At 38.1% G+C, this 27,793-nt stretch overlaps 3 protein-coding genes across 3 annotated transcripts; 2 read left to right on the forward strand and 1 right to left on the reverse strand.

The window, feature by feature from the left end:
* Positions 1 to 3,255: 3,255 nt before the first annotated feature.
* Positions 3,256 to 5,905, forward strand: LOC146485881 (uncharacterized). The gene has a single exon (XM_085102764.1). The coding sequence runs from the start codon at positions 3,533 to 3,535 to the stop codon at positions 4,328 to 4,330; it is 798 nt and encodes a 265-aa protein (XP_084958890.1). The 5' UTR covers positions 3,256 to 3,532; the 3' UTR covers positions 4,331 to 5,905.
* Positions 5,906 to 8,117: 2,212 nt separating this feature from the next.
* LOC146485882 (5-hydroxytryptamine receptor 4-like) lies at positions 8,118 to 18,597 on the forward strand. Its single transcript, XM_085102867.1, has 2 exons — positions 8,118 to 8,232; positions 16,233 to 18,597. Exon 2 carries the CDS (start codon positions 16,310 to 16,312, stop codon positions 17,315 to 17,317), a length of 1,008 nt encoding a protein of 335 aa, XP_084958993.1. The 5' UTR covers positions 8,118 to 8,232; positions 16,233 to 16,309; the 3' UTR covers positions 17,318 to 18,597.
* Positions 18,598 to 18,702: 105 nt separating this feature from the next.
* Positions 18,703 to 27,134, reverse strand: LOC146485883 (creatine kinase, flagellar-like). The gene is made up of 5 exons (XM_085102843.1): positions 26,982 to 27,134; positions 25,509 to 25,614; positions 22,491 to 23,320; positions 21,233 to 21,753; positions 18,703 to 20,203 (listed from the first exon to the last, which is right to left on the reverse strand). Exons 1-5 carry the CDS (start codon positions 27,016 to 27,018, stop codon positions 19,301 to 19,303), a joined length of 2,397 nt encoding a protein of 798 aa, XP_084958969.1. The 5' UTR covers positions 27,019 to 27,134; the 3' UTR covers positions 18,703 to 19,300.
* Positions 27,135 to 27,793: the final 659 nt, after the last annotated feature.

Genomic DNA, 27,793 nt, shown 5'->3' on the forward strand with positions numbered 1-27,793 from the left:
TTAGCTTCTCTCCATTTAAAGAAAACATCTTTTCATTATTAACCCTTTCAAGGGACAGTATCACGCTATTTTTAGTAACACATTGAAAATCGGAAAGACGGTATTCGGTTGATAGCAGCCAAGATATAATGACAAAATTCCATTAAAAGACTATCAGAATGCAAAAAAAACTATCCACGGATATTTTCGCCGGCAGATGACCAAGATAGAGAGGGGTTCAAATTTGAAATCAAATTTCGTTGTTGTAACGCACTAAAAATCGCCGGTTGTACTATATTTTGGTTCAACCCTTCGTCTTAGAATCACCATTAATATTTCTTTAAATTAGCGATTGAGAAATTAATTAACACAGTGTTCAAAGTTTAAATTTAGTGAATTTTGGCCGAAAATCATGATATCTCCCATGATACTGCCCCTTTCAGTATCAAAAAACAAATTCTCCTATCTTATCCCCATGCTTTTCTTATAAAAGTACTGTGGAGAAGTTATTAAAATATCAAGAGAATTCACTTTCGGTGATCATATCCTTAATTCTCATGACCTCAGGGGTCGAATAAGTATTGATTTTACAAGGAGAAATTTGATGCTGATCACTGTTAGAGTCCCACTTATCATGATATCAGTATTATATGCCCGGCCTGTTCTAATTCTTTGGATGAGAGCAGATCCAAGGTCAAACTTTTCGTGTGTTGCAACTAATACATAAATTACGAAAAAACAAAGCAGAATTTGAAAAGATAATAAATGCCAGTATTTACCCGTGATAAACCTTACAGCTATTCCCTAGAGCGAGACAATAAAGGCAGATTTTAAAACGCTGTGACTATATGCCCGGCAGCCGGGCACGGTCAAGACTAAATGCCCGGCAGTCAGAAATTTTCATCGGATTTCTACTGAAAGTCACGATAAACAGTAGTGAGAGTACTTGATGTTTGCTTGGAGACATCAAGCGATTCTAAAAATTATTTTGGTTTTGTAGTGGACGAATTTTCCAAGCGCGGGCATACTGTGAAATCCTGGGTTCTCGACACTTAAAAAATATTTGAGATTAGACTGCCGGGCACGTATGAAATGCCCGGCAGTCAGAAATTTCAATCGAATGTCTATTGAAATCACGATAAACAGTCGTGAGAGTATGTGATGTTTGCTTGGAAAAAGCAAGCGATTCTAAAAATTATTTTGGTTTTGTAGTGGACGAATTATCCAAGCGCGTGCATACTATAAAAACGCTGGGTTTTTGACACTGCAAATATTTGAGATCGACTGCCGGGCACGGTCTGAAATACACTAAATGCCCGGCAGTCAGAAATTGCAATCGAATTTCTATTGGAAGTCACGATAAACAGTCTTGAGAGTATTTGATGTTTGCTTGGAAACTGATCAAACGATTCTAAAAAATTATTTTGGTTTGATAGTGGACAAATTTTCCAAGCGCGAGCGTGAAACAGATACCAGAGGCACGGTTTCAAAGCCCTGTGGGTCACGCTGGTTTACAGTCAACCCAGGTCACGCGTGAACGATTTTTTTGAAATTTGAACGGAGTTTTGAAATTTACATGTCAGCTTTGAAAATCTCCAACGAGATTTCAGAGTTCCAGTATAAACTTCCCTAGCTTATTGACGGTATAAAGCTATGAATTTTTCTTTACATTGCAAAATTGAATACTTCAAGAATAACAATTGTTTCCCAAGTATTTTGAATCTTTTTTTCAGTTAATGCATCTTTTTCGGAACGATTTCCAGAGAAATGTCCAACATTCCATTCACACATCGGACATTACAAGGAGAAATTCGAATGTTCATTTCATTCTTGGAAATACTGTTCACGCGTGACCTGGATTGACTGTAAGAGAAATTAGACTCACCCAGTTCGAGTTAAGATAACTTCCAGATTCGTCTATTATTATTATTATTATTATTATTATTATTATTATTATTATTATTATTATTATTATTATTATTATTATTATTATTATTATTATTATTATTATTATTATTATTATTATTATTATTATTATTATTATTATTATTATTATTATTATTGTGGCAACTGATCAGAATTTATTGTGTTTTTTACTTTATTTTTCGGAGGGGTTCTACTCGAACAGAGGCCACAGTGGTCGTTGCAATTGTGGCGTGACAGCTGGAGTCCTTAAACGTAATCTTGCATGTTCTGTTAAAACTTGCGGGAAAATAATGCAACACGCGAGGTCATATATAATGTGCCATATAAACAGTCCAGTGCGAGGATTTCTCGGTTTTCGATTTTTCCGAGGAATGTATATCGAATACCAGAAACTTTTAAATTCCCTGAATAGGACTACTTTAATGTAATATTTACTTTTGATAAAAATACAAAATTTAAAGTTACACGTAATAAAGGAAAGTAAAAACAATAGTTTCAAATCACTTGCAACCATACAAGGAATCTGGACGTTATTTGAACTCAAACTGGGTGAGTCCAATTTCTCTTAAACCAGCGTGACCAAAGGCGTGACCTACAGGGCTTTAAAACCGTGCCTCTGGTACCCGGATGGTATCACGCCCGCGCTTGGAAAATTCGTCCACTACAAAACCAAAATAATTTTTAGAATCGCTTGATATTTCCAAGCAAACATCAAATACTCTCACTACTGTTTATCGTGACTTTCAGTAGAAATCCGATGAAAATTTCTGACTGCCGGGCATTTAGTCTATTTAAGACCGTGCCCGGCTGCCGGGCATATAGTCACAGCGATTTTAAAAATTGCGGTATCACGCCAGCCGATATCAGGAAGCAAATTCGTTCTATTTTCTCAGAAAAATAATTCAGCCGCAACTAAAACGCAAAGAAGAAAAGAAAACAATGTGAAATATAGTAAATGGATTCTGATTGTTTTTAAGACTCATGGGCGAATATAATTTAAGCGTGTGAGTGTTTCTGCCGAAAAAATCAACTCCATCAGGCAGGCGGATTTAATCCATCGTTAATTCTCCAGACCTCTGAACTATCAAATTTTTGAAATAGAAATAGGGAAATTTGTCGTTTGAAAAGCACACTTGACAGTTTAGCCGCTGTATTCCTTTACTGTTTTTTTGTTTTGTTTTGTTTTTTGTTTCTAATTGTTTATTAAATCTCTCGGGAGGCAAACTTTTAAACGTACATCACGCTATTTTTGAGCGTTCTGAAAACGCCGTGTAATTAAGCTAAAAGCATGTTCAATATATCATATTTATAAAGTCAAATGATGTCATCGATAAGGACAAATCGTCTTTTCATCTTAAATTTCAGGATAGGGTAACGCCACATCAACTCGGATTTCCATCATCACGGCGATACACATCTCAATGTATTTCCGTTATGCTTGTTATGATCTATCTGTTTTGCCTTGCTTCATCAAGAAAATGAGCGAACAGTAAATGTTAATGTCGCACACGAGTCATATTAAAATCTTCGCGGGAAGTTTATTGTGAAATGGAGCTTGGAGAGGTAATGATAGACATATTTGCTTCAGAATTAACAAACCAAGCGAGCTAAGAAGCGTGCTACAAGAATGCAAAGTTCTAGCAGAATTCCACGTCTGATAAATGACCAAAACAGCGGTCTCTCATCGGAAATGGAAGATAAAAACGATGAACAAGAAACTCGTCGAAAGGTGTCGTTAACTGATCAAGGAAAAGCCGCTAAATTACTGCGAAAAAGGTTGGCATTTGCTCTCGCTACTAACACGAGGAGCAAGTCGGATTCTGGTACTAGCGCAAGCGAGACTTCAGATCAAGAAACAGCTGTGAAAGAATTGAAAGTTCGGGAGGAGAGAAAATCGTCTATTCCGCGTAAAATCTCCGAGGAAAACGCGAAAAAATTACCTCAAGCAAAACAGCTGTTAGGAGCGATGAGCGAGAAAATCAAAACAAACACAAGGGAAAGAAATCGAAAATTTGCAAATGTTTCTTTGCCAAACGGCGCTGGAAATAGTGAACACAAAGAGAATTTCATTGGGGATTTACAAAAACAAGAGGAAACAAAACAAAATTCGACTTTTGTCAAGAACAAAAACAAAGTTGTCTCTAAAAATAGCACGGCTGAAAGCCTGTCACGAGAGCCAGCGGCCCACGACTTTTTATTGCCGACAATCCACGAACAAGCGACGAAGAATTCCGAAGATGCCTTCGGTTCGCAAAACCTCCACAGTCTCGACACTGTTGAAAGCGAACTGTTCAAGTTAAAAGCTGATGTAGATAAAACGCTGAAAGATTTTCTTGGAATAAACAAGGAAGCTGAACGCATGAAAATGAAACTTCAAGAGTTAAGGAGACAAAGAATTGATTATGGTACAAGGGAAGCATTTTGAATGATGTAAAGCGAAAGGTTGACCGTGAGGGGGATTTCCACATATTCAAGTGTAAACGAAACAGGAACGTTTAGGAGCAAGGCTGCAGTTTGACTGTAGCATAGTTTTAACGTGTGAAAGTACGGACGTAACTAATGACAGAGACGGTGTATGGACGGTCTAATTAAACATGAAAATTTCAGAAATTGAAAGTTTTATACGACTTGATTTCAAATGATAAGAAATGTCCACTCAACCTGACAGCTTAATTGAAAGCTTAGGTTTAATCTCTATTTCAAGTACACTTTGTCACTACTTACAATGTTTGCACTGCGTCATCAGTTCGTGAAATGCATAGTTCAAATTTTCTCGTTATTCAGCTGTAAAAATTAACGGATTTATGCCTCTTTTGAGAGTTTCCAACTTGGAAGTAAAATAGTTAAGCGAAAATCAGTTGCTCAAAGGATGTAAAATTCATAAATTTCAAATGCCAGACTGTTGCACCGTTGCGATATTTTGGATTCCAACATTAACAGAAAATACACCTTGCCTTCAGTAATTGAAAGCTGTTCTAGAAACTATTACAAAAGACCCTCCAATTGCAAATAATAGCGTACGCGATTGTATCTCCCTTGTAACTTAGAGCTTAGTACGAACTGAAAACAGGACCATTAGAAGTGCCTCGCTCAAGATTTCTGAATGGTTGAGCGGAAAAAATTTAGACCACACTTTTTTTCCTATGACGTGATGGAAACCAACAATTAATGCTGGCTAAATCCTTTAATACGGTTAGTTATTATTGGCTAAGTTGGTTTGACCAACGTGCGAAAGTAGTGAAAATTCTAAAAGTTCCAGAAAATCCTCATTTAAAAGTGCTATACCTTATAGAGTATATAATTATAAGATATTTCCAAGTTTGTCAACTAATAATCTGTCAGACGCGAGGGAAATTGAGTTATCTTGAAAGATTTCCAACTATAAATTCAATATAACCGCTCTCAACGAAGATAAAGACTTAAAGGATAACAGAAAAATCAATTGTGCATGATTACGACCCACTTTCCCTTAATCCACCATCACAATTTAATTTCACTCTTTTTTGGTTTGGCCAAGAAGGTTTGGCAATTGTTACGGCGGTGGAAAGTGGTAGAAGACTACAACGCCTTTGACAGTTGAGAAAGATTCTAGTAGCAGGTTAACCTTGTGAAACGCTGATGAGGAAATGTTTGCTAATAGATTCATGACCGATTGCGAAGGTTTTCAAAACTATACGTAAATTTTCGGATTGACGAAAATGATTGGCAAGTAATAGTTGTCTTAGCTTGGTGGCTAAATAAGTAATCCTGCAATAAATTGGCCAACATCCTCCGCTAATCAGCGTAGCAGGTCTCTCGCAAAACCACAGTCACGAATCATTTCTTGATTTTAATTATTAATGAGTTTGATTGCTGTTATCAGTTACGTCACTTTCAGGTTAAGTAACTGATAAAATTAGTTAATTAGCATGTTGTAATAATCACAGCTAATTTTGTTTTATACCAAGTAAATTTTTGGCTGGCTAGTGATTCTCCCTCCTCAAATAAAGGCTTTATTATCGTTGTTGTTATTTTTATTGTGCAGTATAAAAACGTACAAATGCATTTGTGTAAGACAACTTCATAGGGCGGCGAGCGTACCCTCTGAGCTGATGAGCAAAACGACTCATTAAACACGCTATATAAAATATACAAGAAAATATCATGTTGATAAAACATGGAGAGTCAACGTTGAATGAAATATATGCCTTAAATAAAATTTAAAAACTGTTAAGGTTATTATTATTATTATTATTATTATTATTATTATTATTATTATTATTATTATTATTATTATTATTATTATTCAATTAGTTCTTGGCTTAGTTGGTTGGCCAATGTACGTGTCGAAAATTAAAAATCATAGAATTTTCTGTGAATCATCCATTAATATACTATATCACATTGTGATGCTATAAAAACAGCATGTATTACAAAAATTAATTAGTCAGCAGTATACGAGAGAGTTTGATTTGATTAAATTGTATATCCGTTGCCAGAGTATTTTACCTCGGCTAAATTCCAGGCAATCCTGCAATAAAATAGCCAGCATCTTTGCTAATTAATTAACAGTTTCACCCGCAAAACCACGGTCACGAATCGGTCGATTTTCGGTGTTTTATTATTTAATAAGTTGGATCTCTTTTATCAGTTACGTAACTTTGTTACAATTAATTATTCGTGGGTTAGATGGTTTCGCCACCTTGTCGAAACTTGAAAGTTTTACTGTAAATTCACCACAATCTGCCGCTTATAGGAAATGTATTACCAAATTACTTGGTTCTGATATGTGTTTAAAAGAAGAGATTTTAAGTTGGTTAAAATGTAAAAGAATTACTGGAGTGCAGTTATGAATGGATTTATCTGATATTAAGAAATTCATAACAAAAAAATCATTAATGATCTCCTTAATTTACTATTTTCCCGTAATTTCATTTACACGGCCAGTTGCAACTTAATTTGGCACTATCTTGATATCGCGTTTTCCAGAACATATATATCTTAAAGCTCTCCTAAAGCTTGCTTTTTAGCTTGGATAAAAAGCCATCGAATTTGCTGGAATTATCAATAAAATATTAATTTCAATCCTATCTTAATTTCAATCCAATCCTGATCTTAATTGTGTATTGGTCAAGATACAAATATTTTTGCTTTGTAGCATTGCGGAGGTACTTAAGTCTGTAGTTTATATATAATTTTAGTGTGTGTAAGCCTTTTTTTTTTCGTATATCCATATATTGTTTCTTTACTATTCATACTAAGCGACTTTGTAATCAAGCAACTTTCCCGTATTTTGAAGTTATGTTTAAAACACGAGCAGCAGTGTTTTATCGGGATTTAAAACCAGGAGGCGCAGGCAAGTGGTTTTAGACCCGATAAAACACGTGCTGCGAGTTTTTGAAAAGCGTGTGTCAAGAGAGTTCATAACAATCATGATGCTTTTGTGAACGTTGGGAATTTAAAATGTCTTTTCCCCAAGCGCTATATTTAGTGAGTACAGAGATTTTACATCGATAAATTAATTAAATTAGCGGAGTGTCACTTATAAGTTAAGTTGTGAAGAAACTCGAATGCAAAAATTGAGTCAATTTACTTGGCTCTATGAAGTTGAGTTTCGAAATTTGAGAATTCTACGAACGTTGAGGCTGCAGTTGTAAGATTAAACACGGTTGGTTCTGGAGTGAACAAAAATGATACTTGAAGACCGGTAGTTCAAAATGACCCTGGATTAAATCGAATGTAACAGTTGAATTCGTTTGGTCCAGTAATTGCCACACACAAAATTCGTAAGACAACCAGAAATTTTTCTTTTGCTAGTGTTAAATTCATATTCGGTTATTTTCACTTTTTGAAGTTAACATGATATACAACATACGATACAGTTGAGGTTTAAAAATCATACCAAAATAAAGATATTACGAATTGCACCACAAAATGGTTAAAATTTCACAGATGTCAAGCGAATGACGTTAGAAAGGATTCGTACCTCGTGCCCGTGCTTGCACAGCGCATGTGCAGTTCATTTCGGTTGTGCTTTGAAGCGAAATCGTTAATCCAAGTGGCACGTCTCTATACAAAAAATTCATAAAAGAATAATTTCTTGGCACCCTTGTCTTTCCTCAGAAAATCTCTACCAATAAGGAGACGCAGCGTTAATCAAAGAAATCTCCTCAATTTGCACCAAATTAGTTACAATATTTATCCAGAAGTAATCATTTTATGTAAGGGCTATCAGAGGTATCAAGTTTGACTCAGCGCTGTGTTGACTTAAAACATCATTGGAAAGTAAATTTGTCGGATTTTAGTTTTGCTCAAGCAATTGCAAGCTTGGTAGCTGATTCGTTAAAGGTTAGTGCCAGATACTTTTTATCAATATTTGCGATCCGAATTTCCCTTTATTGAATTTGGTTCTATTATTTTCGTAAGTAATATGATTGTACTCCCTCACAGCTGGGTAAAAATTTAAAAATGTGAAGTTTATAGATATATGCTTGTTTCTATACTTGTCGATGTACGATTGTTAACAACTTAATTTGTTGATTTTTATATCTTCACTTGCTAGTTCAAGTTTAAAAGCATATTTTAAAGGTAAATTTTACTAGATGGCGCACTTTATGATTGAAACGCAATGCAGATTTTGCGCCGTTCTACATCAAAAGACGATTTTCTGATCTATAATTCTCATCAAATTGTGTTTGTCTTATTAATCGAAATAGAAAGAGGACAAACAGCGGCAAAACTGCCGTACTACTTTGTCTTAATCCATGCAGAAAGAGGATTGCCCCCTAAGTGAAATTGAGCAAATATCAATTCCATTGTGTTGTTGTGGAAAGTTTCATTTTTTTGCGCTACTTTGAAATCAGGAATTATATGCCTTAGAAACAATTTTCAATTCTTTGAATTGTTTTCCAGCATATGGTGAGATTTAACTGAGACCTGGTGTTCTCATTGTTAAATTATCAACGCATCAGTGTTGTACAGTTTATCAGTTCATAGTTGATCGCTTTTTATTAACTTAACCTGAGAAAGTTGCCTTGACATCGAAAATTATTTTATCTTGAATACGTTTCTTATATTAATTTCCTTCAGAGTTTTTTTCATATTTGTACATGTTTTCTCATTATTGAAAAAATAATGCATTAGTGTTACCTAGGTAACCACATTTTTAGCTACGTAATTCGTTAATTTTTCCTCGTTCGACTAATTGTATATATTTACAAACGCAAAAACGTCCTTATCTTCTCGGATAAAGAATAGTCGGTAACTTCTTGGATCTATCTTACCGCGTTTGCTAAGTAGTTGTGGGTTAGGCGTATAAGGTCTTGCTCACTAACATATGCCAATCTAAAAGGATATAATATGGAAGCGTGAAATTGCACGGGTGAATCCCCAAAGTGTCATCCAAGTGATTTGAAAATCAAACGAAAGCTACTCAATTTAGAAGTATCAAGACTACATGTTATCTAAACTGGCTCTTGCAGTGATATTATCAACTTTTCCAACTACTTTTATCAGGCTTTTTTGTATCTAAAAATAAATTTAAAATGTAGGGTTCGAGCAGCTGCAAACTGAAGAATTTTAATTAAATTGGCCAATATTTCGGTGAAATTGAAATTAACTTTCATCAGGGGCTAGAGCAACTAAGTGAAAATTGCAACGAACGGTTACAATATTGAGAGCAATTATCAGAATTCTTATGCATAATAGGCTGAGAAGAATATACGTTTCACTCAAACTGAATCATTCGCAGTTTACAAATATTCCCATATGTATAATATTTAACTTATGTACTTTCACTCTTGAAATTGTAAAATTTAACTCTCAGAACATGAAATACTATTTTTGAAAAAAAAAAAAAAAACTGAAAGCAAGGCGTGAGGCTGATTTCACGGTTAAGAAAGTATAAGGATTCCACTTTATTTCGAAAGGCACGGCCTTTCTTCTCCTTTTTCGCTGTAATGCCCTAAAGAACAAAGCCCGTACACACCAAACCATATAATAAGATATATACACTTCACATCAAACATTATAAAAAAATCTATATATGAACATAAAATCGTTCGCAGTCGTAAAATGTGCTGGTTTTTAAGCCTAGTTTAAGATAATTTTGTGGTATTTTCTGATGACTCTCTTTCTCTATTTTGATACTGTGATAGAATTTGGTGGACATCATGACATTATCCCCTAGGTGATTATTTTCTTTATTCTCATTACCTGATTGATTGTACATACATACTACTATTAACACCCCTTATAATAAAAAGAAGAGAGAGGTTTCCATACAGAAAAAAACTTGTTCATATGACGGCTCAATGGTCTTGTTCTTGACAAAAAGAAAACTGAACGAGGTCAGGAGCTTTTAGCTCAAATCTTTCTAGAAATGTGTGTCGTTTCCCAAGGAGAATGAAGAAGTTGAACATGTGGCTTTTTTCACTTGCAGGATTGTAACCATGCAGTATGTTTAGAACATCTACTGTTATTCAGTCCCCCTCCGATGATTCCACCAGCTTATAGCTTAAACTCAAACATCCGGGATTCAGTAGTTCAAAGCCCGATTAAACTAACCCTTCTGACCCTTTGTTGACGTGAATTTTGATTCGAGTTTTTAAACTCGAATCAAAATTCATTGATTAGCAATTAAAATTGCTAATCAATGAAGGCTCTTCGAAAATATCTTTGTTCCTCAGTTTTCACTTATACTTTTCTTTACCACTAGTTGAAAATTAGCTTTTTAAAAAAACATTTTTAATACGCGAGAGGAAAACCTCGGTTAATTTTTAAACGTGGATTAGCGTTAATCGGCTTTCCAACAACCGGGCCCTGGCAGTTAACTAACATATGAAATAGTGTTTCGCTTAAATTACAGTGTACTGTATACAAAGCGGAGAATTTACAGTTTTCATCATATGCAACTTGCTGCCATACAGTAAAATGTTATAGATTTTCTTAAATTGGAACATACTATTCGTTTCACAATACTAGCTAAGCTAAATGGGAGTGTGTAAATTACTGGGATCTTTTCCTAGTCTGCAAAGCCTAGAAATGGTTAGTGGTTCATGAAATTTTCTTTAAATTAACAATTTACCGATACTTTCGCAGGCGTATTTACTGGAACGTAAAGTCTTTGTCTTTTCTGTCTGGTGGCTATTCACATCAACATTCAACCCCAAAGCTCGTTTCCATTTGTTTGGTATAGCCAATATCAGCCCATAGAATTTTGTAAAGGGTGGTTTAAGACCATTTTTTTCTGCAAAAAATTCAAATCCTAAAAACTTGTGATTTTCATTCAGAAGGTCTTTAATTCTCTCTATTGCAACAGCAGACCTTTGACAATGCTTATATCGCTCTCAATTCTAATTAAATTCAGTTTTTCCAACCTCATCTGAATATCTTTCAAGATGGCGTCGTAAATGCTTGCTTCTTTACAAGAGTGAAATTTGCCTTGCTTCACCTCGTGTTATGCCAGAGGTCTATTCGATCCATCGTCTGTCTCGCCCCAGTACATTCAATTACCAGGAACAAAGGTTTTCCCTAGAGATCGCACTTTTTTCATAAACATCCACCCTTTCGACGAGACAATAAAGCTTTTAATCTTTACAATGATGTAGTAACGCCGTTAAGTTGCCAGTCGGTCGCAAAACTGTTGAAAATTGTCATGAAGGTACGGATTTTGACCCATTGACAAAGAAATAAGGTAAGGTAACTTCTTCCCTAGTGTGACGATGAAGTAATGTGCTTGAATAACTACTTCTCCGTGCAAAAAGCATCCAGTTTCGTTATATTGGAGGCAATTAGTTACGTTATTCGTGCGCGCTTATGTTGTTTACGACACGAAAGGCAAAGGTTTGAAATATCAGCACTCAAGTCTCTTTACGGTCACAAACTACCTTATCAACTCTGTGGATAAAACGAAACGTTCGTCAGTTTTACCTCTCTCCGAGTAGTACTACAGTTTCTTTAATTAGAAACCAAACCTTATATCAGTTGTTAAGTTGTTGTTTGTTGTTTTTAAAAATGCACACGTTAAGTGACAAGAAACCTCAGCTTACCGATCTTAAACTTTAACATTAACAGAAGTGACGTGAAGTCGATGTAACAAAAATTCTCTAATCGACCTACGTTAATATATCGTTATCAAACAACTACTTATTGTTTCTGCGTTCATTATCCGTGAACAGTTTGCAGACTGCTTTAATTCTACCAGGCTAAAACTGATCTCTTTAAAGCATGCCTTATTTCAAAGGCTAATACTTGCAAACCATGTATGAGTCGATCATTTAAACGGAGTCTAAGTTACAACATGGAGTAAGGCTGAATCAGTTGCGTGTTTTCCCTGTCGCGTCTGAGAGAAATATAATCGAATCCGTTCAATGAATGAAGTCAAGAAGTTGAAATATTATAGAAGATATTGTACATTTTGAATGAGGCACAAAAGAAGGTAGTTCTTCCAGACGCATAATGCGTCTTGTGCCCGTCTTTATACTTGAGACGAATAACCAGACGAACAAAAAGTTCGTCCAGACGGATAATGCGTCCTCTAGTATAAAAACGGCGAATGTTCCGCACAAATTTATAGAGCTCAGTATTGGTGTCCCTCGGAGGGACACCAACATAGCGGCCGCAAATTAATGAAAACGTCTGGAATTCACTTTTTGCTTCGGAAGCGGTTAGTTTTCGCTCATGAACTTGTGAAAATAAATACTTTTCCTAATACGTTAACTGTTGAGGATGCTAGAAATTGCTCGAGGAGTGTCAATTTACACACGAAACAGCTCTGTCGCGGCCGCCGTCTTGACGCCATTTACACTTAGTAAAAATGCATTATAAATGCTCTATCTTCACAAGGTAGGACCCCTATCGAGCTGAAAATTTGTAAAGGATGTATTCTTGAGTAATCTTACCATTATGAAAGTAAAAACTGAATTCTGAAGGCCCCGCAGTTTTTGGTGACGTCACGTGAAAACGAAGAATAGACCGACCTATGTGTCTTGTCCATACAATTGCGAATACTCCATTGGGTGTACATTATCCAAATCCTTTTGAAACAGGTCTTGATCAATATTGGTGTTAATAACCCCTTTTTTTCCGGACTCCTTTACGAATTGTCCATATGGCTTGTGGTAATTTTTCCTTTCTTGTTTGCCGTTAAATTGTTATAAATCTGTTTATACTGAAGTAGTTCATTTTAAGTAGATTAACGTGTCTTCTCACTGCCATAGTAGACTGTGAGAAGTCTCTCGTTTGCTCGAAAATTCGCGGGAAGGACGCAAAAAATTGAGTGAGGGCGAGATTCGAGGGACGAACGGCGAAGCTCGCTAAGTTTTTCACATTCTTCCCTGCGGATTTTCGAGCAAAAGGGAGACTGCTTCGTACAGTTTACTGCTACATGCCTTCTTAACTGACAATGCTTACAGTTAACAACATTCAACTAACGGGTTGGCCAGATTGAAATTACGTAATCGCGCTTTAGACCGCGGTTTTGTCAAGTCGTGTTTGAACTTCGTTGCTGAAATAACCAGCCGTTGTCGCGCGTTTATGGCTTTTCTCGCTTCAAACAGGGCACATGCCTTCTTCACTTGACATGCTTCTAACAACAATAGCTTTTTTGTAGGTTTTTTGTTTGTTTCTTGTGGCTGGAACAGGTTTATGTCCTCAGTAATCAATCTCGAAACTGATTTGAAAAGAACACGCCGGATGATTTTTCGCGCACAAGAGAGGTTCGTCTAAGATCAAGAACAAATGCGTTGAAAGGTCGCTGACGTTGTTTTTCCTTTTTTCAAAACTGCGCCTGAACTTTTCAGAACAACACTGATCAAATGCTTTGTAGTTAAACTCACTCAATAGTTGCTGGTAGACAAAGAATAAATTATCTAAAAGAGAAACTTGTAGTCAAAATTCGCGGAGCCAGTTAGGTGTATTTTTTTTCTTTTTGCAACGGCGAAAAGTAAGTTTCGCAACAAACCTGTAATTACACGGTTTTTGCGTTCCGTTTTGTTCGATCGTACGACACTTGATTACACCCACTCTTGAGAATAATTGTTTTGTTTTTTCACAAATGAGTGCTTGGTCAAGTGTTAGAAGTAGAATTTAATGGTACTATTGTGTCTTTAATTCTCTTGGTGGGACATTTTCACAATGGCGTCACATACGACGACTACCAGGATCTTTCAGTTTGTTGTTTTCTCTTGCAAATTAGAGTCATTGTTATCTAGACCTCACTGGGTTTAGTCATTGTGAAAATCAGTTATTGCTTCTGATGTACATTGTATACTTGTGTATACCGCAGACTGAAGGGCGCCAGGCTTAAAAAACCGACCAATGACATCGGGAAAATTAAATCATTTAGAGAGATTTCGAAAGGTTATTATTACTAAAATGGTTACTTCAAAACAAGGTTGAATACCTTATGATATGATTGATTTTGACAATGCCAATAACTCAAAGCCGTTGCCTAGGCAATATTCCATTTTATTGTAATTAGCCCTCATTTCCATTTTTACCTTTTAGCTTTTATCACACTTCTTTTTATTCTCAAGTTTTAGCACCCTTTCTGTATATATTTCCGTTTACGCACAACATTTCCTCATTCGTTTCCTCATTTCACTCAGGCTATAGACTGATAGCGGAAAGCTCATGTTTTTAAAAATTTTAACCAGAGAACGATTTTTACCTAAAACCCACTCACTGTTCGCAAAGAGTAGGGGACGTAGTTCCCGGTGTTGTGATCTGGTCTTTACAGTTTAAATCAGTCTGCAGTACTCTGTTAAGAGTGAAGGCTTAATTGGTAAATAAAAAAATAAGAATACTACATTGTGTAAACACTATAACGTGTCCAGCCTTGTTTTGGAGTACCCAATCTAGGAACAACCGATTTAGAATTATAGAAATGTCTGTGACCATGTTTACTCTATATTTCCCGCTCGCTATTTTGAGTTTCTCAGAAAACTCAGGGCATAGAGGGTCCTACTGGGTAAAATTGAGTAGTTTTGCGTTAGCACCAACGGCCAGAATTACTTTGCACTTTTTTTCACCCACGCATGTACTATTTTTCAAGAAACATAAACACGAAACTCACGTTTACCGTTTGTCGTAAACCAGAAGCTCCTCCGTAAACGCGATTCTATACTCTCTATACCCAGGGGCGGGAAAACGAGCGTTCAAGGTTTGGTAAACGCACCTAGGGTGTCAAAAAATTAAATTTACTCTTTCGACAGTTGGTTGCAAATATCCATTGTGGAAACATTTCAATCTACAAAGGAAGCATCATTGTTCCCAGAGCCTACGATCGTTTGGTCAGCGGTTAGATCGCGCAACAATTTTAAAACGACTCTTTCTCTCTTGCATCGTGCTTTTCAGTCTTTGTTAAATTTCCCTTTACTTTGCCCTCGACCTCTCTCCCTCTGTTTCACCGACTGTTTTCTTTACCAATCGCGTCCAGTCTTTTGCACGGTCTCTGTCGACAAATGGGTTTTGTCGAAGAACAAATGCGGCTGTCCCGCCCACCAAAGAGACTCCCGACGGTGAACTCAACAACAACAACAACAATTTATTTGAAAAACAAAAGAATAAATGGTTTGTCCCGCAAATAGTTACAAAACTAATCGAGGCGGGACAAGACGAATACAGGAACACTTTAGAAAACTAACGAGAGCTTACAAATACAGACACACAAAAACTTTATGTAGTAACAGATTTAAAGCATTTTACACTAGTTTACAAAATAAAAGTAATAATACCAAATAGAACAATTATTTAGTTAGTCCTACATTTTTAATTATCATAGGGATTTCAACTTTCTTCTTCTTCTCTTTCTCTTTCTAACAACTGTTCCGACAACCAACAACCTAATCACTATTTGTATACTCTTATACAATTACGACATTAAATAATTTACAATGAAGATTCTAGAATAACGCTAACTACAAAATGTACAATAAACGCTGATAACACAACAAGACTGCAATACACTGTATAAATGGATATAATAATAGTTAGTTAGACTACATTGAAGATTACAAAACTACACACAAATTCCTAAGACAATAACTACTAATATACTAGTGACAATTTTTTGACTGATAAAAATAACTACAGTAACGTGAATTAAGACTACAAATAATGAACAATATTCGTAACGGATTACAGATAACGAAAAGAAACGATTAAATATCTACATGCAAAAGGAACAATAAGAATTTTGTGGCAGTTGCCCCCAGTTGTTAAGATTTTTTACATACTCATAAACTGCGCAAAGTTTTTCTGTGTTATTAGCTACCGTCCTTAAGTTCTCAACTTTGCAATTATATCAATTTCTTTTTTTATTCATTTTTTACTATTTGTTTTTGCAGTAATTCAAGGAAGGAAAGTCATCGAGTAACAATTAGGACAAGCCGCTTATTCAACAACTACACGATCGTGCGCAAAAATGGGCCAACTCACAGAGAATGCTTCACAGCTTAATCTCTCCGCCGAAGATTCAATGGAGTTTACTAATGACTTCACATTGAGTACAGAATCAAAAGTAATCTTCTCCTTTCTCGCCTTAACAGCTTTGTTAATAACTGTCGCGAATATCCTTGTGTTTGTCTTAGCTTGGAAAATGAAATACCTGCGAACGAAAACAAACTTGTTCCTCTTGAGCTTGGCAGCCAGCGATCTTTTGTGTGGAGTTGTAGTTGTCCCGCTATTAATTTCATGCAATGTGGTGTATGATTCTGAATCCATCTGCCTGGCAATGGACATTTGTCAACGCGGGCTTTCAATTTCCACAATTTTACATCTCCTATCAGCGGTCATCGAAAGATATCTCAAAATATCTTCGCCATTTAAATACGTTTCTATCGTCACAAAACCAAGAATTTTAGTTGTGTTGTTTTCAATATGGACATGCGCAATGGGAGTCTCCCTAACCCAGTTAGGCATGGTCGACTCGTTACAGGACGGTGAAGAAACTAGTGTAATCTACAACACGACGGTGCTTTGCCTGTTCGTGTTCATCCCATTCATGATCACGCTTGTGGCATTTGCTCGTATTTTTTTCATCATAAAACAAGGCGCGAAGTCTCGTATGAAAATGAGCGCGCATGTGAGGAAGTCATTCACACATCGTAGAAAGCAACGCAAGAACGAAAAGCGGTCTTTGTTGGTTTACCTAACAATGCTGGTTTGTTTCATGTTCGGATGGTTTCCGTACTTTTTCTTGACGCTTTTAATGGACATAGACTACTCTCTTGTCAAGGACATACCATACTGGATAAATGTTACGTTTCTCTTCATGAAAATCAGCTCTTCACTGATTGATCCGCTCCTGTTCACATTTTTCAAGTCGGATTTTCAGAAAGCGCTGCGCAATTTTGCCCATGGTTCGTTGAAAGCATTTCGAGTGAACAGTACCGATAGTACGAGGACAACGAGGAAGACAGCTGAGTTTTAATAATAAGAAACATACCAGACAAAGTTTTGAACTTAAAAAAGACTTTCCATGCTGCGGGATTAGTCAAAGGACAAGCCAAAACTAAAGAATCACACCTGTCCAATCTCGGAAACATAGTGACTCAAGTTGCATCAAGTGCGGTAGTATACATGTATGCAACCGCGTTTTCGACGGCAGGAAACATGTAGCCGATCCAAAGCGGGGAAACATGTAACACATTCCAAGCTCGGGAACACGTGTAACTGTTATCAAGAGGTCAGAAACAGGAAAGCGATGCCAAGCGCGGTAAAACACCTACCCGAGATAACCCGGTGCCGAGAGTGTAAAAAGATGTAACTTTTTTTGTGCGCAGGAAACGTGTAACCGGTGCTAAGCGCGGGAAAACGTACACCCAGTGCCAAACGCCCAAGCGCAGGAAAAGACGTAACAATGCCAAGCGTAGAAAACATGTAAGGATGCCAAGTAGGCTTGAATAAATTTATATAGTTCGTTAATTGCCAGCCTGTTGTGCCTGCATGAAGTACTCGTGTATGATGCTCAATATTATACTCAAATTATACTACTTGGCATTCATTTAGTTTTTGGATGATCATGGCGTTATGGGTACATTTTTTGTAATTCCGCTGAGGTAGGTGATGCGGGCGCCTTTCACCTTCAGCGAGATGATTAGAATTTGTTTTGAGTTTATCTATGATTTTCTTATTTTTTCTATTAAGTGTTTTAATATTTTTTTGTGTTAACAATTTTTTTGCAGTATTATGCTCAAATTCTGCTTGAAAATGTGGTGTTATGCTGGCAGAATGCTCGTTGCCGTGAACAGTCAATTTATTGGCTCGAAGTTCTGCCGGCATAATTTATCCATACCTAATGCGCATGTCAAGTGTGAGAAAGCATGGAACTAGCCGAGTCGCGTTTGGTTTTGTTTCGCCTCCGATTGACATGCTTGCTATACTTAGTTTCAGTACGTTTATAAGCTTTATACCTTTAGCAACAACTGAATTAAGATAATTCTCCCCCTGAAGATTCAGCCAGTATGGAATTTAGCGATTTTAGCATTTTAAACGAGTTTTAAATAATTAATTTTTGTCACTTTTTATTAAAGTTGATTAGTATTTGTTACCAAGTCAAGCCGCAAATGAAAGTTTGCATTGACCAATTTGTAACCTTATAAAGTGACTTTACGAGGAAAAAAGGACTTTTCGAAAGCGTAAAAAACGTTTTTCTGAAATAAATGCTTGTGGGGTTGATTAAAAGCAAAGTTCCTTTATAGGGAGTATATTAAAGCGGAAAACGTTGGAATAATGAGCGAAATCGTGTAAGTGGACAGTTTTATTGAGAGCCTTCACCCAAGCTAATAAAGTAAAGAACGATATTCATTAAGAGAATTCAGAAAGAAGCCAGAATTTATTGCTCTTTGTCAGATTAACTACAGACAATACTTAGTTTATCCTCAATGTATCTCGCCCAGTTTGACGTTTGACCAAACAGTTTTTATGAAGGCTTCAACACCACCTTAGCGGAAAATAATTAATTATTAACTAATAATATTAGTTAAACATAATGTTAATCTCATTTCGCGAAATCTGATTTGCTGTCCATAATATTTGATTATAACTTTAAAATTGTGGCATTTTTCAGCCCCAGTAATTTACACCGGCGTTTCAGAAGGGCTTAGAATATTGAAAAGTCCAATCATTTGAAAGTTTTACAGAAACTTTTGACATGCTATTGGCACTGAAGGTTGAGCTACGGAACATTACAGTAAAATACAAGCCTTCAAAGAAACTTGGCAATCATTAAACCTGGGTTTCCAGTTTTGAATATTACCAAAAACAAGCTTTGAAAAAATTATATTGGGTAGGCTGTGAAGAACTGGACATTTCGTCAAAAGAAGCTATTATACTGGTAAGCCTGTGCTGTCAAACACTGTATTCATACGAGATGTAAAAGAAAGTTTCATTGCCTTTTAAATTAAAAGGCTTCTCATTTAGGTAGCAGATCGTCGATAGAGTCTCCATTCATAAGACGCTTTTCCATCTGGACAAGTAACTTGACTCCATCAACAACCTTTTGAACAAGCTCCACCTCAGAGGACCCCAGACGGTCCAGGTTTGACACATCAAAAGTACCGTCATCAGACGCCGTGTCCACTCCTCCCGTGCCACGCTTCTGCAACCGCAGCGCCTTTAACGCGTCGTCAAAGCGCGGGTGTTTCGCTAATGATGGCAGTTTCACGTGCACGCCCGCGCGCAATCCCGTCCCGAGGTTTGATGGACACGTGAGGACAAATCCGAGGTGTTTATTCCACATAAACTCTTTTCCTTTCTTTTTCATGGCATCCTCGATCTTCTGAAGGCTTTCACAGAAGCGGGTGAATACCTCTCTCATGTTCCCGCCTTTCTGCATAGAGATAACTCGGGTGTGATCTTCTTCGTTCACCCACACCAACACTGTCTTTGCCTCGTTGTGCCAGATCCCGCGGGCGTCAGGCCAGTCCCGCGCCATGCCGGCCGACAAGAGCAATGGCGAAACCGGTTTATCAAACAGGAAATGGTCCTCGATGAGCTGATCTTGCTCTTGTGGCGTCATCTTGTTTAAGGGATAATATTTACCTTGCAAACTTCCGGTCAGCGTGTTTAACGCTTCAACCACAACCTTTTCGACTTCCCGTCTTTCAGCGCGAGTGCAATGTGGCGGGAGCCCAAGACCCCGGATGCTGCGCCCAGTCCTAACGCGGCTTGATAACACAAACTCTGGGTCCAAGTCGTCTCCACCAATGAGGTTGTTAGGATTCAAATCTGTCTTATGAAGCGCATTTTTGCTGTAGCCGTTATGCCTCGCCTCGATCACTGGGTCAAGTAGGTCAGCGAATACTTCATAAGACTCCTAACAGAAGATAGAAAAACTTTATTTCAGGTCGCGTTGGGGGAAATTTCAAAGTGTAATAGATGAACAAGACCATATTGAGCGGTACTTTGCTGTGGTGCTGTTTATTAGGGAGCTTTAACAACGACGACGGCGACGACAACGAGAACGTCAAAACATCAATAGGCTTAATAACTAAAACAACATCTCTGAACGTGCATTACACTTTTTCCTACATTTCTTTGCCGTCACTGCACGACTAGGGCGTGAAATTTCCTCATGACATTTCATGGAGGAGGAAAACATACGATAACGAACTTTTCTTTCTCTTTCTAAACTTAGGTGCGGTCTCCAAGAATAGAACTCCAGGAAATTTCACCCACATTTGGCATTTGGAATAATCGCGACTTCGTTTGAAAAAATGCAAAATCTTTTGCTGCCGTCGCCTTCATCGCTGGTAAAGCTCTCTATTATGATGTGCAAGGTGGTTCAACTTTTGAGTCTGTGAATATAATTTCAAAGCGTGATTTTATATAACTAATAAGGATAGTAAGACTATACAGCTGTACAGCCTTCTTTCTTCAAAGGTTGTTTCCTCTAGATGTCAGGCCGTGCTTAACGAAACATGCTTAATGAAACACTATCATTACATCGCTGCTGTACACAATAGATCCACCAGGATCTGGCACCTTTACTTCGTCCGATTGGCCCTCACAGAATTTTCCAAATTGTTATTTTTATAGGGTTTTCAATTGCGTATCGACAATATTTCCACGTTTTCCTTGCCTTTGGTTAACTATGCTCTGTGATTGGTTAGCAAAAATCGCGTCATTTTCTCAATCTGTTCTCAACCAATGAAAACCAAAACCAGCAGTGGCTCGCGCATACGTGTTTTCCCGCGCTTGGCGCAGGTTACCACGAATTTTCTGCAAATTCTGATTGGCTCATTGCATCGTTGCGTTTGTTGTGATTGGCCAAAGTAATTAATTTGGTTTTGGTTTTACGACATTCAATAGAAAATCCCAATAACCTCTTGCAAAACATCATTACCTCATCACCCGCTACACACCCAACCGTCATGATGTACGGATGTCCTGGATTGTCAACTCCGGTTTGAATGGCCTTGTCAAGCGTAAACCCAGAAGGAGTCTTCCTTGAGCTCAGTCTGTCATAGATCTCCTTCGTCAGGCATCTGGACATCCAACTATTGTGCTGCGAAAGATCAGGAAAGTTGCTTTCAACAGCTCCACTGGATCCTTCCACGGCATCAGCAATCTCGCGCGCGGGTTGTCCGGACATTAACTTGTCATAGAGACTCTCTATTGGTTTTCCCGCCTCGAGGCATTTCTCCATCGCAATCAGCAACTTGACACCGTCTACGACTCTTTGAAGCTGTTCGACTTCCGACGACCCGAGTCGATCCGAGTTAGAGATGTCGAAGATTCCTCCGACCGCCTCTGTATCCACTCCTCCGACGCCACGCTTTTGAAGGCGAAGTTTCTCGAGAATAGGGGAAAACTCTTTCTGTTGACTGACTAGAGGGATTTTTAAATGGACTCCGCCCCTGAGACCTGTAGAAATAAAAAAAAACAGCGTGGTGGCACAGTTAGACATAAAAGAATCTGTTTTCGTGGACTTTGTCGCTCGTCTTGCGACTCCGTCGCACATCGCTCATGTTTCGTACTTCAAAAAGTCAGCTTGTGAGAAGTCTAAGTCAGGCGTTGTAGCTGAGGACTTCGTTTTAATTTTACACTACCGATGCAATACCTTTTGTTTGAAACTAGTCTCATGTATTGGCTTCAATAAAAAATTATAAGTGCTGGAAAAAATTGGAAGGCGCTCGTTTACCCATAGTTTTCGCAGTTGCTGTTTTTTTCGGATTTTCGGGTAAGGCTGCTCCAAACCTCGCATTTTTTTTCTGTAAATCATGTTTTTTGTTACAGCAAAAATAAATCTATCTCTAGAAGTACTGAACAATGTACCTGATTGTCATATTTAGCTGACACCGCAGGAACAAGAAATATCTTATTCTTTAGAGCATCACATTGAAATCTTCCGCCAGATAATTTTTTTTTGTTAAAAAGGAACTTGTCAAGGGAAGTTCGCCGTTTGTGGAAACATTCCAAAGTGTCACTGCTGCTGGTCAGTAGATTTTTCCAAAGTATTCTGACTGGATGCTCGCAAACACCATCCGATAGTTAATCTTCATAATCAAGAAACTTAAGCACAGGCTCTCCGTACCCATGCTAAAAAGAGGCGACTAGGTCAATTGGAGAAAAATTAGGAAAATAATTTACTTCTTAGTTACCTGTCCCAAGATTAGACGGACACGTCAAAATGTACCCCAGATGTTCGTTCCACATGAAGCCATATCCCTTCGCTTTGATGGCCGCTTCAACTTTGTTGAGTCCAGTACAAAAACGCTCAAACACAGCCTTCATGTTCCCGCCTTTCTCCATGGAGATGACGCGCGTGTGGTCCTCTTCGTTCACCCATACAAGAAAGTTCTTCTTCTCGTTATGCCAGATCCCGCGGGCATCAGGCCAGTCCCGCGCCATACGGGACGCCAGCAGAAGCGGTGAGACGGGCTTGTCGAACAGAAAGTGATCTTCAATAAGCTGCTCTTGCTCTTTATCAGTCATTTTAGACAAGGGATAGTACTTTCCTTTAAACTCGCCATCTAGGGAGTCTAAAGCCTGCGTCACGAGGGTCTCGACTTTCCTGCGCTCAGCGCGCGTGCAATACGGTGGCAGACACAAATTCTTAATGCTGCGCCCAGTGCGCACGCGCGATGACAGTACATACTTCTCGTCGAGTTTTCCACCAATCAAATTATTGGGATTTAAATCGGTCTTATGGCGATCGGTTTTCTTGTACCCACCGTGTCGCGCCTCAATCACTGGATCAAAAAAGTCTGCGAATACTTTGTACGTCTCTTCGTCTCCCGCCACACAACCAACAGTCATGATAAATGGGTGGCCAGGATTATCTACACCAGTTTGTATCGCCATATCCAGTGTGAACCCACTGGGTGTCTTCTTGTCGCAAAGTTTTTCGTAAATTTCTCGCGTCAGACATTTTGCCATCCAGTTGTTGTGCTGTGACAAGTCTGGGAAGTTGCTGATTTTAGCTGGAGTACTAGAATGTTAGAAAGATGAATCAGAGATATTCTAAACAAAATCAAAATTATCTCGTATTGCTAATAAATAACAATTACTATAACTTGTATTTATACACGTAAGTTAAAAGAAAGAAAAGGAAATTGATCGCATCAGAACCCCCAAAACCCACAATGAACCAATCAGAGCTCAGAGCAAAAACAGATGATTTAGACAAGCGCGGGAAAACTTGTAACTGGTATCAAGCGCGGGAAAACATGTAACCGGTGACAAGCGCTGCAAAACTTGTAAGGCCCGGTTCAGACGCCGAACTTTTCATGAGCCGAACCTAATACCTCGAATTAAGTACATGAAAAGTTCCGCGTCTGAATCAGTTGAGAACGGCTGTTTCAATTTGGAACGGCTCAGCCGTTCTTCCCGCCTGGCTCAGCCGGGAATTTGGGCTTTGGAACGGCTTTGATACAGACGTCGAACTTTTTATGAGCCGAACCGCCTAATGCATAAGAAATTATTATAACGTATTTTAAATAAAAAAATTAAAAGTAAAAAAAAACGCTAACATTTCGATTGGTTTTGCTTCAAGTAAATTAAGTTCGGCGTCTGAATCAAAAGGCGGGATTTTCGTGATTTGGGCCGACCTTAATTTGAATTAAGTTGGGCTCATGAAAAGTTCGGCGTCTGGACTGGGCCTAACTGGTGTCAAGCGCGGGAAAATGCGAAAACTAATCGAAGTGGGCAGAGTAAGACAAGTAGAAGATATACAATACATTAAATAGTCACGGTATTAAAAGGGATTCGAGTGCTGACGTCAGAGCGAACGGTTTCTTTCCTCGCGCAATTGGTTGAGGCTCTGTCTCAATTAATACGTTTTCGATTAAGCCTGGTTTTCACTAGCGACGCAAGCACAGGCGCAAACACAAGCACAAGCATAAGAGCTTTATGTCACGTAAAAACGAAAACGACGCAAGCGCAAGCACAAGCACAAGAAAAGGAAAACTTTTGATCCTTGTGCTTATGCTCGCGTCGAGGCCGTTTTAACGGTGAAATAAGCATTCTTGTTCTTGTGCTTGCGTCGCTAGTGAAAACCAGGCTTTAGAAGCGTATACGTTTGACGTTGTTCACACTTTTGACGATCAATAATGCTGATAAAAAGAGAGATTTTCGAAAATGGTTTGAAAAGAGGAGACTTTAGTCAACGCATCGTTTATTCAAGACTGGCGAAAACGCATTTTTCCGTGGTCCCTTGTAAACGGAAACTGTTGAAAATGCTGACGCCGTTTTCGAACGCATTAATATTTTGACGCCAGACAAAAACGCCTAAACGAATAAATCCGTGGACAGGTAAAAGCGATTAAAAACTGACGCTGGTGTCAAAAATAATTTACTCTGTTTTCGGCCAAATAAAAATGGAGGCTTTGAAAGCGCGTTTAAGGCTGGTTTCCATATGATCACAGATCGCAGATCGCAGACCGCAATAAGGTCTGCGATCGTCTGCGATCATAACTACTTCTGCGATCGTGATCGCAGACGATCGCAGAAGATAGAACCATGTTCTATCTAAAGGCTGGTTTCCATATGATCGCAAACGATCGCAGACCTTATTGCGATCTGCGATCCGCGATCATATGAAAACCAGCCTTTAGTGTAAATAGGGCATAAAATTGGGCATGTTGCACGTGCACGTGCACGTGACAGTGCACATTGCACGAGCCTTCTTGATTAACAGCCGAATAAAATGAAAACATCAAAACAAGCAAGCCAATATCACCCTAAAAATGGAAAAAGAGTAGCTTTCAATTGAATTTTGAAGGTAATTTCGCTTTTGCTTTTTTGTTTTTGTTTTGCTTAATACGTTATCTATGCTTTGGCCCAAGAGACCCGCGTCACATTCTCAACCCAAATCCAATCTTAATTTGCATACAGATTTTCCACGCTGTTGACGTAATTTACGTGTATTTTCCTTCGATTTCTGATTGGTTCACCGGCCGTTTGCGTTTGTTGTTGAACTGTGATTGGTTAGAGTGATTATTTAACTACTCGATTGGAAACCGCTTTCAAAAATCAAGTGCATGACAAATTAAACAAGTCGACTCAAAAGGTTATGTCAATACTGGTGCGGCATTGTTATTCTTTGGGATTTGATTTTACAGAAAAGGCCATCTAAAGTGTATTCTCCCCAAAGTTGACAATTTTCGTTTCTATTTTACCTTCCTTTGGTCGCAGCAGGCTTCTTTGGTGATGTCTTTTCGGGAGGTTTTGAATCCGGCTTTTTAGGGCTTGCTGCGGTGGGAAATTCATCTTCGGAGGGTATTTCTGAATAGAAACATATACAATTATGACGCCATTTTGTTGTCAGTAAGCTTTAGAAGTAAAAAACTCTAACCTTTAAAACTTATTTCTCTAATGATTAGTTGGTACACGAAGATGAATGTTGTATTCCTTTCTGATTATTTTTCCTGTATTAAAAAAAGCAACCCACACATGCTTCGGTGTAGTATCGCGTTTTATTTTCTAACTCCACTTAGTATTGTTCGAAACATGAGCAAAACAAGGTACAAATGCTCCGCGATAATCGTGCAATTAGTATTTTTACATACAAGAACTGATTTGGCGGTTATTTGTACCTTAAAAGACCGGTTTCCTCAAGCGCGCTTTCATCCTGTTTCAGATTTTCTAATAGCGCTCTTTGCTGCTTACCATAAAGACTAAGTTAGATGATAAATCTCTTGTTAGATGTTTTGGTGTGTAGTTTCTGCACGTACATTTTTACTCGCTGTTTGTATCTTGACTCACCCGCGAGCTTCTCATAATACACCACAACTCTTAAGGACGGTGCCTACTAATACCGAAGTATTTTTGTGCGGTTTATGACTATGCGGGAAAAGCAGATCTCAGCAAGGCCTATTGGAATCCAAAAAGAAAATTGGGGGTAACCACGCATTTTTCAGAGATAATTAAGCGGTAATATCTCTAAAAAACGCCAAAATATAAAGCAATATATGGGATTTTTTCCTAAATTGAAGCTTAATTATCTCTGAAAAATGCATGGTTACCCCCAATTTTCTTTTGAGATACCAAAAGCATTTGGTAAGTTCTGCTTTCTCCGTATAGTTTTAAACCGCGCAAAAATATTCCTGTATTAGTAGGCACCACCCATAGGAAACCCGAGTATCTCGCGATGCGCAGAACGTATGCGCAGTAACAATAATAGGCACCGTCCTTAAAACAAGTCTCCATGCTTCACACCAAAACGTCTAATCAGATGTAAGGAAATGTTTCTAATTCTTCTCAGAAAGATCTTGGAACAAATGTTTTCCTGTCTGCCCACTCTAGAAATTTTTTGGATGAACAACGTTTCTGTAACAATGTTTCCTAGTTTGCGGGACCTTGAGTGAAAATACAGTATAAACGAAAACTCCAGCTGTGAATTTTAACTGGATGAACGCGCGCGCATGGAACCCGGTATTTTACTGAACTTTCACAAATAACTTGCAAAGAACATTTTTACTGTACAAATAACTAGCTATAAGAATATTGTGCTATATTCAGTTTTCACTCGCTTCGTCAGTTTAACTTGAACGATTTTACTCGTTTCGCGTTTAATTCCAGCAATACTAAATGTAAGCTTAAGCTTAGTTAGTCTGAAAAAGCATCGCGCAACTTCTATAAAGTTGTCTTACCTTTCCAAGCCGAAGATTTCGATGCTCCACAACCCATCTTTACCTCCGGTCAGGTTGCTGACCGCTCGCCGCTCAGAGATGTTTTGTGGTAAGTTTTTGTTCGTGGTCTGTGAAGATGTTTGCCACAGCGCGCGCGATCCAAAGCCGCGTAATAGCAATTTGACGTCATAAAAGCCATAATTCTTCAATTAAAAATTATCCCAGGAATCGGTCATATAAGAACTCAGAGATAAGAACCTTTCGCATAACAAGGTGTAACCTACAGACAGGCGTTGTTTGCAATATGTGTTTCAGAGGGCATTGAGAAGTGTAAGGCAAGCTGACGTGGAGCGCGAGTGACGCGGGATGGGTGGGTCTGAAGCTCGGCCGTTTTCCTTGCCGCCCTCGCGCTGAGTGCACTCTGTCAAAAATTAGAACACTCTCTCGTAACCAATTTCCCTAATAGTTGGTAGGCTTTTTCTACATTATGCTTTAGGTTCGCCACTAAAATGCTCCAATTCAATAATAAACGTGTAAAAGCAAGATATAATGACTGTATGAAAATATGGTTCACCGGTGAGGACTCGTTTGAATCACATAGTACGTTATATCAGTTTTTTTTTGACACGTTAACTTTGTTCCTTTCATATAACAGATCATTACAGTGATCCTATGTGAAAATATGGCTGATTCACCTAGTATGAATATTCCTTGCTGTCTGTTTCATGTTCCAACTAAAAGTAGCCTGCAGAATGGGCGTTATTTTTTGTGCTTTTTTAGGCGAGTGGAGACAAGCACGAGTCACGCGCGACGGGAGGGGCGCGAAATAATTA

Source organism: Pavona decussata, unplaced genomic scaffold (genome assembly GCF_977016875.1).
Source record: "Pavona decussata unplaced genomic scaffold, jaPavDecu1.1 SCAFFOLD_24, whole genome shotgun sequence".
Classification (NCBI taxonomy): domain Eukaryota; kingdom Metazoa; phylum Cnidaria; class Anthozoa; order Scleractinia; family Agariciidae; genus Pavona; species Pavona decussata.